The sequence below is a fragment of the Balaenoptera physalus genome (assembly GCF_965194825.1).
Source record: "Balaenoptera physalus genome assembly, chromosome: 3".
NCBI classification, from domain to species: domain Eukaryota; kingdom Metazoa; phylum Chordata; class Mammalia; order Artiodactyla; family Balaenopteridae; genus Balaenoptera; species Balaenoptera physalus.
The window spans coordinates 27444470-27458794 of NC_138890.1; the positions used below are offsets into that span (position 1 = coordinate 27444470).

The 14325-nt window shown below is 36.6% G+C and overlaps 1 protein-coding gene and 1 long non-coding RNA gene across 7 annotated transcripts in view; one reads left to right on the forward strand and one right to left on the reverse strand.

Moving 5' to 3' along the window:
- LOC309658286 overlaps window positions 1-14325 on the forward strand; it is a 241063-nt gene that overhangs the window by 210503 nt on the left and 16235 nt on the right. The window lies entirely within an intron of this gene.
- RANBP17 (RAN binding protein 17) overlaps window positions 1-14325 on the reverse strand; it is a 306501-nt gene that overhangs the window by 62250 nt on the left and 229926 nt on the right. For all 6 annotated transcript variants that reach the window (XR_014262049.1, XM_082456403.1, XM_082456404.1 and 3 more), the window contains 2 exons: window positions 9256-9359; window positions 3452-3540 (listed from right to left, as the gene is read on the reverse strand). Coding sequence is in view for 5 of the 6 variants with exons in the window: in XM_082456403.1 (XP_082312529.1) it covers window positions 3452-3540; window positions 9256-9359 (193 nt within the window). In the remaining variant the exon portion in view is untranslated. The remainder of the gene's footprint in view (window positions 1-3451; window positions 3541-9255; window positions 9360-14325) is intronic.

Sequence of the window (14325 nt, forward strand, 5' to 3'; positions counted from 1 at the left end):
CTTTACAGAGCCTTTCCTGATGCTCCAGCGAAATGCAATCACTTTATTTCTATCTTTGTTATGGCACTTATCACCTTCTGTATTTTATTACAGTTGTTTAGGTAGATACCTAACTGACTCTATTAAACTGTAAGCTCATTTTGGGGTGGGACTTGAGTCTAAGAAATCTACATCCCTCATGAATCCTAGGACAGTCCTTAGCCAAATTTGCTGAACAAGTGAGCAAATCGCATTCCTTTGTCTCATTCCATATTAGGGAAAGGAACTAACAACAGTGGAGGGGTATATTTACTTTGTGCCAGACACTGTACTAGGCCCTTTATACATGTCAGTTCACTCACTTCTTACAACATACCTGTGATACAAGTATTATTAGCCCTGTTTTATGGAGGAGAAAACTGTGATTCTGAGACATTAAGTAATTTATCCAAAACCCCACAGGTTGTTAAGTGGGGAACCCAGGACTGGAACCTAAGACTGTCCTATTCCAAAGTTCTTTTTCTTTTCCCTACAAATCTCATTGTCTTGCCTTGTCTTTGTAAAATGTGTTTATGCATATTAAACAACAGCACTGATTGTGTGACTGAAAAACACTGTACTCAAAGATCAGGATTATGACAATTAAAAGAATGAGTGTGAGGAAATAGCATCATACACATTCTTTTATTTTTATTTTTTTCAATTTCCCGCTGGGTTTTTGATACTTAAGTGTAAGTATGATCTGGAAAAAGTTTAAACAAGGCGACTAAATACAGTGCAAGGTAAGGTGCTTTTATATTGTTGCATTCTCACTACAGGGGCAAAGAAATAGCAGTGATTCTTCTTCTATTCTCCAGTAGTGGGACAATTTATCAACATGGTTGCTGTGTAGTTTCAGGCAATTTAGGTTTGGAAGGACAGAGTGATAAGCAATGTAGTTTGTGTACCAGTTAATGCAGTCAGTGTTTATAGAAATGTTTTTAAATTAAATAGCTAACCACTAAAATAGCATTTTATCAAATAATCACGATAAATAAAATGCATTTTGACTTTAAGATGACATGTGTTCTTATAGGATGTTTCTTCTGTATGCTAAGGACTATACAGCAAATTAAAGAACACACATTTATGTGGATAAAAGGCAAATAAACTTTCTCCAGCAGTAATATGAGAATCATCACTGACGGTTTGACATATCAATATTTTAGGAAGAATAAATGACTTTCATATCCATGTTTTTTTTTTTTTTTATCATACACTTGCTCATTTTTACATTACTAGAATACTTTGGAAAGAATCTATACTCTATCACCTGAAACTGCTTAAAGTATTTTGAAATATTTTAATAAAGCTCTTTGAATTATCAAATAATGTAACTTTTAAACAAATTTTACTATTATTATAAATATTTGCTCTTTTATCCCTTGCCCAAAGGAAAACTATAAATCTTGCCTCAACTGAATGAACACCATTTATCATATTCATTTTGTTGTCAATACAATTATGAAAAGCCTTTGGCCTTTTCCCAAGGAAGCTGATTTGCTACTGAAACTCAATTATTATAAGCAAGGCCGGTACCAAGCCATCCTGTTTGGCAATCTAACATAACTTCCTGCATAACTGACACTTCGCCCTCCGTCTCTGACCCTAATAACATCAACGTCTACAGTCAGATGGAGGAGACAGTGGTTTCTAGTCCAAAACAAAACAGTTAAGTCCCAAGGTTTTCCATTTGCTATTTTCTGCCATCTGCTGGACAAAAGTTTCATTTCAGATAGGTGCCCAAAAGAAGGAGCAAAGTGAGGAAATGGAAAACAGACTTAATTAAAAACTTAAATTACAATATGTTCTATACATTTTAGGCAGTATCAATTATGACAGATATTTCTATTCTTTGATGCTCAGGGGAAAGTTCTTATCTAAACTCTTAGTTAAGATTGTTGCTGAGGAAAACGTGACGCATCAATTGCTGGACCTCCTAGAGTTGTAGGTTGGTTTAAAGATCACCATCAATTTTAAAGTGCTAAAATTAGGTTTTTACAATATTTCAAATAAATGAAAGTTTTTGCTTTGTGAGCTTCTATTTATGTTTAGAGAAATGAAAGGGTCATATGTAATTCCAGTTTATTCTGCATAGTTAAAAGAGTTGTATGACTTTCCATGTTAAAATCTACGATCTCTGTACATGTACTTTGTATGCTGATATAAAGACATACATGATTTCTAAACGGCATGGAAAATTCTTATCTCTAACCCTTCTATGGGCACATAAATCTGATGAGGTAGGTTTTAATAGTAAGTAAAAATGTAAGTAAGTATTCAAAATTAATGTTAAACGATTTCTTTAATGTGTAGCGTTCTCCCTGAAACATGCCCAGATCCTGTTAGTTATGTTTTTGGCCATAACTGTGCCATCAGTACTTGAAGATTACCTTTAAGAAGTTTCTTTTGTAATTCAATTCATGAGGGAAGTTCTTATTTATGATAAGAAGGGTTTGAAAAGAGCAACTGACAATGTAACTTAAAAAATAACTTTAAGGTTACAGAATTCTCTGACATGCTCTGATGGTTTCATGCATAAAGGCATGAAAACATATGTTACACTTACATGACTTGCATAAACTATCACTTTCTGTTAAGATCAAAGAGGATTCGTACAATATTGCTAAAACAATATTAATAGTAATCATTTATGACTCCCTATTATGTTCTAGACATTATACAAAGTGCGTTACCTATTTCAATGGTTACAATAGGCCATGATACTGGATGTCTCTTATTTTAGATGAGGAAACTCAGAGAGGTGAAAAGACTTGCCAAAGTTTACACGGCAAATGGAGAGCTAGGAATTCAAGCCAGGTCTGCCTAACACCAAATCTTTTTACTATTAATGATGAGGCATTTCTGTGGGGGGATGTTTGTTTCCTTGTTTATTTATTTTGCTGTCTGTACTAAGCCTTGGCAAAGGTAAATTCAAATTTTATATCAAATGAAAATCCTAACGATTTATTTTCCCCTTTTCATGTCCATTAATATTTTCATGATGATGAAAAACTACAGCATGATAAACTGAGCCTCAAAGAGATAAAGTGACCTCAGCTCCGCTATTTGAGATAGAGTAGGAATCCAAATCTCCTCGAAAATGCCAAATGGTAGGATCCATTGATCTTGAGTTAGAGACGTCAGCCCAATTATCCCTGCAACCCCAACATAAACAATCATTTGGGGATGTGATTTTTTAAGGTGTCAATATTTAATGGCACCAAAAAAGTGACCTCTCTGAGCTGGGTCTCCAAATGCTGTGCTCAGTTATCTGTACTGCTGCCACTGTGCTGTAATTTTTAGCTGATTACACATTAGTTCATTTAGCTTTGTTTCCTCTTCCCTACTGTGCCATACTATTAAACGAAAGCCAGGGGCCTGGCATCCCTCTGTGCACAGAGCTGGTATTGTCACAGTGTAATAAGGATACATCCAGTCAAACAGCATGGTGTAGCTGGTCTTTGTGTTCAGTGCAAAGGCAATCCCTCGAAGATCTCTTGCCAGCCCGATCAACATACGCTGTCAGTGGGAAAGAGACACAGTAATTGATTTTCACGTTAGCACAGAGCAGATGGAGTAATAATCAGGCAATAATGACCACATATCTGATTTTGATTCATTAGCTAAAATGTCTCGCTCAGATCTCTTTCTACAGAAAGTCATAGACTTTTTAAGCAAACAGACCATCAAATCTGCTGACCAACTCTGCTTCTTATAAATTGAGCTGAGTCATAATTCCAATAGCTTAGAAACATTTAGATTCCTAAAATACTTTGTTTCTGAATAATGCCAAATTAGAAAAAAAAAGAGTATTGATAATTCCACGAAACAAAAATGTACAGGGTCTAGACATTATTTAATAACAACAAATCTTAACCACATTGGCTTGCAAGAAATCAGTCCCACTATGCAATTTGGAGTCTAACCTGAAAGCACACTGGCATTTAAAGATCCCTAAGGAATATCTTTAGTAACTTAGGACAAAATGAAACTGGCCAGATGACCTGTTGGTACCGTGGCATACCCAGAATGGCATTCACATTCCCCAAGCAAGGAAGAGATATAAGGAAAAGAGTTCTTCTACACTCAATATCAAAGACTTGAATTTAAACCCAGCTTTACTTCTTAACTGTAAGACTTAAGGCAAGGCAAATTATCAGTCTCAATTTTCTCATCTCTAAAAGGGGCTAATAATGCCTCTCTCACAGAGGCGCTGTCAGGAATAAATTTAATAAATTTATATAAAAATGCCTAACAAGAGCCTGATACATATATAAGTGTTCCATAAATACTTAGTTTTAGAGAAAACAAAACAAAACAAAATGAAAACTTGACTCTTAAATAGAAGAGATCTGACTTGTACTCTGGACTCTTAATTAAGCTGTCCTTAGGAAGATGCTTGGGAAGTGAAAAAGAAAACCCACGAACAGATGCTAGAATGTCAGAACAAAGAGTACAAATAAACATTAATTGAAAAACAAGGGGGTGGGATAATTGAGATATGCAACTGTGATTTCTGAAGATACTGTTTTCAGTGGAAATATTCTGCCAGAAAATGGTCTCTGAACTATTTTATCAGATTTTCTTTTCCGCACACTTTGGTAATAAATGAAAATCTCTTTAGGAAGGCATTTAAATTATCATTAAGGACTTGGAAGTGAATGCTGACCCTCATCTTAATGACTAAAAAAATTTCAAAGTAGGAAATAGTTTATGTCACAAGTATCTGTTATTTTTGATCCCCCTTCCCCGATGCCCCATACCTAAAAGGTGACTCAATATAACTGGAAGCTGTTTATAAGAATATTCAGTTTCTGTACTGTGTAACAGCTTATAGAATGATGGTAATCTGAATTTCTGAATCTGTAAACCCTGAACTTTTTTTTCTGCTTCTTTATGTAACTTATTCTTTTTCCTTTCATAATCTCACCAGTCCTCGTTTTTCTATAATTGGCTAGTCTCTCTGTGTAGTTCTCTTACGTGACTGCTATTTTTTTTTAAACCATTTTGCCTTTTATGTAACCTGTTTTCATCACCTGGAACCTATTCTACTCTTTCTCAGCTTTCCACGTTTCCTGTAGCTTCCAGAACAGAATACGTCTTCTAAGAAGTCTTTGAACAATTCTATTCTGACTAATTCTCTTTGTAGTCTTTCTCTTAAAGTGGCCTTTTTTGATTCTATTTTTATTATGTACACTTACAAATTACAGGCTACTCTTCAAATAATCTTCAGTTTTCACATATACATAAGGTACTCATCACCATTCAACTCTAAATCAGTCAACAGGAACAATAAGTTTTACTTTGTGTCTAGTGCAAAAGGCTCTTAAAATATTTTAGACTATCCTTATTACACAAAAAGGTTAATATTTATTTCACCACAAATATTTTTCTTAAAAGACACCAAGTTAATCGAAGGGCTCTAACTGACTCAAATCTATGAAATTATATCAATTTTAGAAAATGTTACTCCAAAGCAGAGGAAGCATATGACAATATAATAACTAAATATGTTTTCAAAAGATTCGACTGAGCGGGAAAATGCAGTGTTTAATGTGAGAAACAGATCTCTCATGCTCAAACAATCTTTTATCTCAAAGCAGCAAGAGAACTGTAATAATCTATACAGACACTCAAACAACACTAAGGAAGTACTTTCTTGACAGTCAAAACATACCCAGTTCTGGTATGAGACCAGGAAAACTGTTAACAAGGAGCTCAACCAGGTTATCAAACAATCTCAGAGATCAAGGGATGATCTGAAATTTAGGGGAGGAAGAGCCACAATTTACCATCTCACTTAAAACAGTACAAAGAGGTTTATTTCAAAAGTTGCCTTTCTCCTACAGTTAGTCAACACTTGACTGACCTGAAAAATGAGAGGTCCTTATAAAGTGAGGCTGTTTTGGGGAGTGGGCAGGTCCGGGGTATCTAATCCTAAGGATTCCTTTTTTGGATAGTTCAAGGAGAAACTGCTCAGTGCTGCAGTCTCCTGCATGGTGAACGGCCGTCTGTGTGCCAAGTGTGAGACGGATGGGCTGGGAAACAGTTGAAATGCGGCTCCTTCCACCCTGACCTCCAAAACAGGGTTTCTAATGGAAAGTCTGACAGACCCTTTACTGTAGTGGCACTACTGGGGGCAGCTATAATATTATCCTCATAATTCTACTATATAATAACAACAAAGAAAAAGAAGGTGAAGGGTCATTGTGCTTTGTCTTTAGAATTAAGATGGCTGTCTTCATCCTTACAGCATACTCTTAATTCTGGAGACACATCTTAATAACCTCTAAATAGTTCCAACAAAAGAGCCGTGTCAGAGGAATGAGCAGGCCCCAAGGTGTTTCAACTGGAGTGTTTTCATCTGCCTTTATTGCTCTATCCCTCTCCAGAATTAAGGCAATAACCTGTGATAAATTATTCAGGAACTGCTACAGGGATCAAAGCAAAATCATTCTGTTAAAGTGCTGTTTGCAACATTTGGCACTTAGTGCGAAAACTTTTAATGTGCGCATGCTGAAAATCTAGGATTTTAAATAATTTAACATTGTGGAGTTTTTACGAAGGGACTAAAGATAGCAGGTTCCTATTTAACTGCTCCTCTTCCTCCTACAAGTTTTCATTCATTTCCCTTAAAACTGATGACGTCATGGCCAAAAACAAAAATGATGCATGGGGAGTCAGAGTACTGGACTATATTTTACTGTGGGTACAATCACAGGGGGGAAACATGTACTGTGAACTAACGCTTTAGAGCCAGGGTTTGTCACAGCAATTTCTTTCTTTTTTCCTTTCCTTTGAAAAGAGAAACCCAAGACAAAAATTCAATGTTCTCTTCAATTTTATTAGGACTAAGTAAGAAAACAAAGCTATAAATTTAAGAGTTTTACAGCATTTCCTCCTCTCACAACCATATTTCAGTTTGGCAATGTAGGTCCTTAATGCTTATGTTTATCCTGAAATCCGCATTTGAAAAATATCTATCAATAGGCAGTTAGAAAATCCTGGTAAGGGTTGCAAATTAAATGAATTTGGCAGTCCTGCGGCATTTTCATAGAGATATTTTAACGGCATCACCTCCTGTGGATTGGAATACTAAATACTTTATTGAAGAACAAAACAGAACTGTTTTTATCTCTAGTACTTGCAAAATGAAGTACCTGAAAGCACTTCTGCATGTATTATTTATTCATCATGATAGAAAAATAGCCTTAACCTAATAAATTACATTTAAAAGCATTTAGTGCAAAAGTTTTGTTTATGATAAAGCAACAGATTTAGTTCTTTATCGGTAGCTTAAAGCACCAAGTTTTCTTTATACAAATTAGACAGATGGTGCTTACAGTAGAATTTACTAAAGGTCTGTCACAACAAATGCAGCCAAGCTGCATATTTAATCACTGCAGAATCTTGTCTACCTGCAGCTGCCAACTGCTAATCCAATTTCCCTGATAAATGTGGCAAGAGACACGATCAGCAATAAAGAGCATCTAACTCCATTTTCCTGCAGGGCGTCTTTTGATGAACATTTAGGACGGAAGCACGGAGTGCACTGTGTGGCCTTGGTTCGTGGCAGCTGCATGCATTCTGAGGCACAGTTCTCAGGTTACTCACTTAATTCTGCCACTATCATTACGTTGCTATTGATCTCAGTAGCTGTTGCCTACACAGCATTACTCTAGATGAAGCTGAATCAGGCAGTTATCATGCATCAAACTTGCTCAAAAGCCTGGAGATTTCCCCTTAATTACTTGTGATTTTATTTGCAAATACCGTTAAAGTGTAATCAAGCAGTCACTTTCCAGGGTCGTTAAGAACTTGCTGGTTTAGGGATATATCACTGGAACTCCATTAAAAATGACTCTAGGAAGATGGTTTCTATCAAACTAGATGGGATTACATCAAAACGGGCTTGGAGTATAATGAAATCTTCAAATGAGACAAATGTAATTTTTATACAGATAATGTTTTTCAACCTCACGGCTTCTTTTTGATATAAAGGGCAGCAATAACCACCTTAAAGTTGCAAAGATTTTTTTGGTCATTAAAAATATTTGGGAGACATCTAAAAAATACAGCTAACCTGAGTAGAAACTCTGGTGAAGAATTTCAGCAACACTATAAACACAAAGAAAATCTCTAAGATCCTTTTTTGGTTTTAAAAATTCTATGACTATTGCATGTTAAAAACATTCATTTCAAAAACTCTATGTCAAAATAAAAGGTATAGTATTTGGTTAAGTATTTTTTAGTACAAGAATTACACTAAATAATCACCAAAGGCCATCATTCTTCTATTTGGCTTCTTACTGCTAATTTTTTTTTTTTTTTGGTAGAGAGAAGAGGAGCCATGCAAAATGACCGTCAATATTTTCAACACATTTCAAATAACAATGAAACATGACTCAAGTATCACCAACAAAGGTGCCTACATTCTCGGTATATATTTATTAGTCTTTTAAGAATAATAACCAGTGTCAATCTATTTAATACAGCCCTGATACATTAGAATTTCAGAAGATGTTATTCCTATTTAGCAGATCTTGTGCTCCCCATCCCCCATATTAAAATATGGGGCTGTTTTGTCAAACAGCTTGCTACACTTAAGGATTTTACTAATAAAACATAATGTTGTCTTAGATATTATGACTGTTGCCACAGCTGAACTGACTTGTCAAATCAATCCTAATATGGCTCCCACAGGCACATAAAAACCTTATTTAGCTATCAGTTATCCTAATCACTTTGTTCAGTTTAAGAATGCAATACTTCAAGACCAGCTCCTATTTATACATATATGCCTAGCCATTTAATAAAGTCTTGATTTATACGAATTCTTGTTTAAAAATATTTAGAGATGTAGTATTTTAGCATGTGTACATTTGTGCATTCCTCCATATAAATATGTTGAAACATATAGTGCGGGGTAGATGAGGGAATAGGGACGTTTAAAGTGGTGTACCCACGAGAAATGTTCTTTTAAAAGATACTGCCACGAGAGACAAATGCATCATCTAACCATAAGCTATCTGAAATCATTCGATAACCTCAAAGTCCATTTGTATAAGAAACTAGAAAAGTACTTATATGAAAAGTACAACTCAAAGACACATGCAATTGGGAAATTAAGATTGATGAAGCACAAAGCACACACAAATATGCAGACCTTTTTCTGAATCTATACATCCTAGAATGAACAAAATCGTCTTTTCTCATGTTCGGAAACAAACCCACCTTTACATCTTCTTGTTTAAAGTTGTTACTGAATATCTGTAACACTGTTTCAAAAGAGACTGTAAGAGGCAGCATGAAATTCTCAAATTCGTCCTCATCTTCGCCTATCAGAAAAACAAAAGGGTCATTACGGTTTAAGATGCATGCTACTGACCATTAGCCTCCACAGTGAGTGCTTCATTCAGGCTTAGAAACGTTCTTGAGGAGGGGTCAGCCTGCATTCACATCCATACCACATTTTGTGCTTTGGCTCACTGAATATTCTGGTGTTTTGCCTTCTCTTTTGCACCAAATGAAACAGCAAAATTACTTACCAGCCATTTTTTTTCCTGGCTCTTTATTGGATCAAATAGACTTATGCCCCAGGCTTCTCAGCCCTTCAGCTCTTAGGGCCCCCAGAGCTTCCCTAATGCCTCAAGGAAAGGCACTTTCAAAGCCTCAGAGAACAGGATCTTTTTTCCCTTTCTCTTTAGGTGCCAAGGCCCTAAAGGGCTCACAGACTCAGGTGCCCAGATAGCCCTAAGTTATTATTCTCTTTTATTTATGTTCTTTTTTATTAATTTGTTAAATAGATGTCAGGGAAACTTTTATCTCCAAAGGGGATGGGGTCCCTCATGGGTCATCTGGATTTTAAGTACATTCTCCACGAGTACACTTCCTTTTGCAATAAGCTTCTTTTTCTTTATATAAGAAGGGGAAAAGAGACATTTTCTATTGTTTTTTCACTTCGAAGGTAGAATCTTCATTTAACATATGGATATGTTACACAATTGATAATTCATCCTTTTCAAAAGGGGTTTCCTTCAAATGAGAAAGTTTTCTCATTCATCCTATGCCACAGGGAATTGTGAGTCCCACTTTACTGATGAAGAAACAGGCAGAGAAATGTTAAGCGACTTGCTCAAGGTAGCATACTTAGTTGGAGGTGTAACTATACTGTCCAGACCTCCTGATTTCTATGCTAGCAGTTTGTAAATAGAGGATTAGAGAGGAAACCAGATCTCAGAGAAGAGGTCAGTGGTTCTCGAAGTTTGGTCCTTGACCTAGCAGCATCAGCATCACCTGGGAACATGTTAGATATAAAATCCCGGGTTTCATCCCAGATCCAGCAATTTTTGTTTTAAGAAGCCCTCCAGGTAACTCAGATGCATGCAAATGTTTGAGAAACACTGGCCTATATATTATTCTACAGATAAGGAGAGCGAGGTCCAAGGCCACATACACAGAAAATCAATGGCAGAATCAGGATCTTTTGACTCTTAAGGAGTGGCTGATCTGGCTGACCCTGATCTTTTGTGACTTCTCTTTTCCCTTTAACCTTACATACTTTGTTTCTGGAGTCCAACAGATTCAGGGACTTAGCTTTCTTCAGAAAGAGATGTCAAAAGGCCAATGAGTCTTTCCTAGTATGCTGTTCGACACAAGGATCAGGGTGCTAGGTGAGGGGGAAGGTAAACCAAATTATAGTGACCTCGTGGTGCAATGGTAGTACGTCTGACTCCAAATTATAATCCCTGCCCTGTCAGCTAGCTATGCGACCAAGTTACTCCTCTTAGATACACCCTCTGTCAACTGTGGATAACATTAGAGACCTTTATAGGAGCCAGTTTTATTTTTCAAAGCCCAGGTCAAATGATAGCTTTCCTATTGTCTGAGCTAAGCTCCCCTTCAAGTACTAAGATCCTACTGCAAGCATTCCCCTTCTCCCTTTGGGTTCTCACAGCATTTTGTCTGATTCTTCACCTTTGTCTGATCCTTTAGATAGCATTTATCAGTCTGCTGTGAATGGCAGATATTTTAGCAGATAGCTAATACTAACACTTAATAATACCACCTATATCATTCTACCACTACCACCATTTGATGAAGGTTACTGTGGGGATTAAATGAGATAAAATTTATAACGTGTAAATGTAAATTATTAGATCTATCAGCCTACACTGATAGTATCTTCGGCTTTGCTTCTGGAGAACCGAGACTGCATCTTTTCATTTCTCTGTGAAGGAGAATGATGTAGGTTAAGCCCCTGCAATAAACAGACCCAGTGTCTGGCTCCACCATGCACTGTTTAACTTTGGATACTTAGCTGATCACTTTGTGTCTCAGTTTTCTCATCTATAAAATAAGGATAAATACCTATCTTTGAGGATTATTGTGTATATTAAGTGTTTTAACACAGGAAAAATAGATGATGCGCCTAGAACAGTGCCTGGTACATATTAGGGAAATACTGTATTTGAGTGAAAAGTAGTTGCTCAATTAAAGGTAAATTTTAAAAATACCTTATTTTCTTAATACCTAATATAGAAAAATTACTAACTGAAGCAAACATCAAATCCTTACATATATAATACATTATATTTTAAACCATGTAATTTTACTCTTCTAGTATGGAATTAATGAGAACAGTGACAATGATCACTGCAGGCAGATAAGGGTGCTAGACAGAGTGGATGCTTTGAAAGTTCTATGCTTGAATCCTGGTTCTGCTACTATTAGCTGTCTGCTTTTGGATAAAGTCTCTTCACTCATCTGTAATTAAGAGACATAATATTTACTTCATAAAGTTAGCTGTGAGGATAAATGACAAAAACACTTGTAAGCCCCCCTGCTCAGTGCCTGGCACTTAATAAATGATAGTCAGGAGCATTTTTGTTGTTTTGAGTTTAACATGAACTTAACAGAGGTGATTATGGTGGTCAAATAAAGTGTGACCACGAGGTTGCCAGACCAATACCCTTCCTCTGGGAGCAAGGTAAGGATGTTTACTCAGAACAAAGACAAACTCAGAACTTGAACATTTAAACCCTTCCTTAGTATACTGAGCTACAGATCAAAAAAACTTCCTGATTCCATCTCTTTCCTCAATCAAATTTTGAGGCAAATAGGGACATCAGGAGCACAAGAGAAGGCCACCAAAATGTGAAGGGAGAAGTCAAGGAGCAAATACTAAAGAAAGCAAGGTGAGCAATTCTACTTAAATGTCACTTCCTCAGAAAGGACTTCACTGACCACTCTAAAACAGTACCACAGTGTGTGCCCTCCCCCCTCACCTACCTTCCCACCCCATAAACTACTTCACTTTTCTTATGGGACTTACTATGACTGGCTATTAATTTACATATTTATTCATTGTCTTTCCTACTAGAATGTAAGCTCCTTGGAGAAGGAACTTGGTCTGTTTTGATCATGACTGTATTCCCAGTGCCTAGAGGAGGGTCTGGTGGTCAAGTAATATTTGTGTAGTGACTGAATAACAGTAGTTATTTCTTGAGTACTTTTTATGTGCAGTCAATGAATGTGGTACTTAATTTACTTAACGAACACCTATGTAGCTCTTACTACCTTCAAAGCACTGTTGTAAGTCATTACCAGTCACAACAATCCTGTAAACTAGTATGATGATTTCCTTCATTTTACATGTGAACAGAGAGGTTCAAGGAGTTAAGTTGTTTGTCCAACATCCTCTGCCTGGTAAATGTCAGTGAACCAGGGTCTCCAATTAGTTCTGCTTTACCCCCCCAACTTCATGTTCCTCCCCCCATGTCTCTGATGGGGTGGAAGGTGTCAGAGGTAGGGACTGAAGTCAGGGTCACAAAATCTTGACTTTGCAGTTGCATGAAGTCAGAAGAGGGTGAAGAACAATTAGCTTGGTTCTGGTGAGGAGAAAGGAATTCCTCAGCAATCACTTGAGTTTAAGGTAGGCAAACGAGAGACACTGGTGCATTATTCCTATAGAAACGTTTATGTTTCAGTTAGTACTGTTCCTATTACTGCAATGTGATATGTTGTATCATCTAAGCTAGAAAACTGGTCATTTTTTTTTATCTCATGCAAACAACTTTATACAACATCTATTAAGGATTTTTTCCTCATTTGTATTACCCACGGAGGTATCATTTACTGTTTCTGATACGAAAAGAGAAAACATGCGCTCTTACAACTTTACATTCAAGTATGCAGTCATATATTATATTTAGTATGCCGAATCTACATGTGATCATTTTATGAATAATAATGGAAGCTGCCAGTTTTTTTTTCTAACAAGACGAGGGCCCAGACACCAGTATAATTTGAGGGTGAAGTGCCAATTCATAGGCTACTATTTTCATTGGCATCAGAAAGTAAATACTAACGTAACATCCTAAGTTCTCAGTCATGCATAGATAAAAATAATATTCCTCAGTGTCGACTTAAAAAAAATGCACAACATGAGAATTGCGAGTTATGTTTTATTTGGGGCAAAATGAGGACTACAGTCCGGGAGACAGCATTTCAGATAGCTCTGAGAAACTGCCCTAAAGAGTCTGGGGGTAAGGTCAGTATACATGTGATTTTGGTGAAGGGGGAGCACATGCAATCAAACACATATTTTTTGCAGAAGGTTTTTGCCAGTCTTGTGAAGGTTACTGCTAGTCACAAGGAGCAGACGTCACCATGAAGGATTTTAGTGCTTTTCTAGATATGAGGAGATACAAGAATTGGGCTCATAAAATTGTCTCCTGAAAATATCTAACTATCTGAAGACCTGTTCTGCCAGTTTTTTCCAGTGCACAGAGCGCCTCATCTCTGCTCTCCACCTTGAAGTCCTTTCAGGGGCTGTTGAAAGTCAGCAGCTGCAGCAGCTCATGATTTAATCCTTGTAGAGGTAGATGGCAAGTGCCAACGGCAAGTGCCAATCTGTAATTGACATCAGCTTTTAGGGAAAACCCAAAGCTAAATCCCCTCTACTGGATTTCTGAGGACTGATTCAACAGAAAAGTTATTCATTTTATGAATTTCAATTTTTTTTCCTTCAGAGAAGTCACATTAAAATACAAATAGTAACTATTTTAGTATGTTGGCTCTCAGATATTTTATTTGTAGGACACTTCATTTGTTATTTTGTATAACTTAAAATCTAGGTTGGTGGGAATGTATAATGGTGAAGCCAATATAATATGATGCAGCCACTGTGGAAAGCAGTTTGGTAGTTAGTCAAAAAGTTAAACACAGAGTTGTCATATGACCCAGCAGTTTTATTCCTAGGTATATGCCCAAGAGAACTGAAAGCATATGTCCATACAAAAA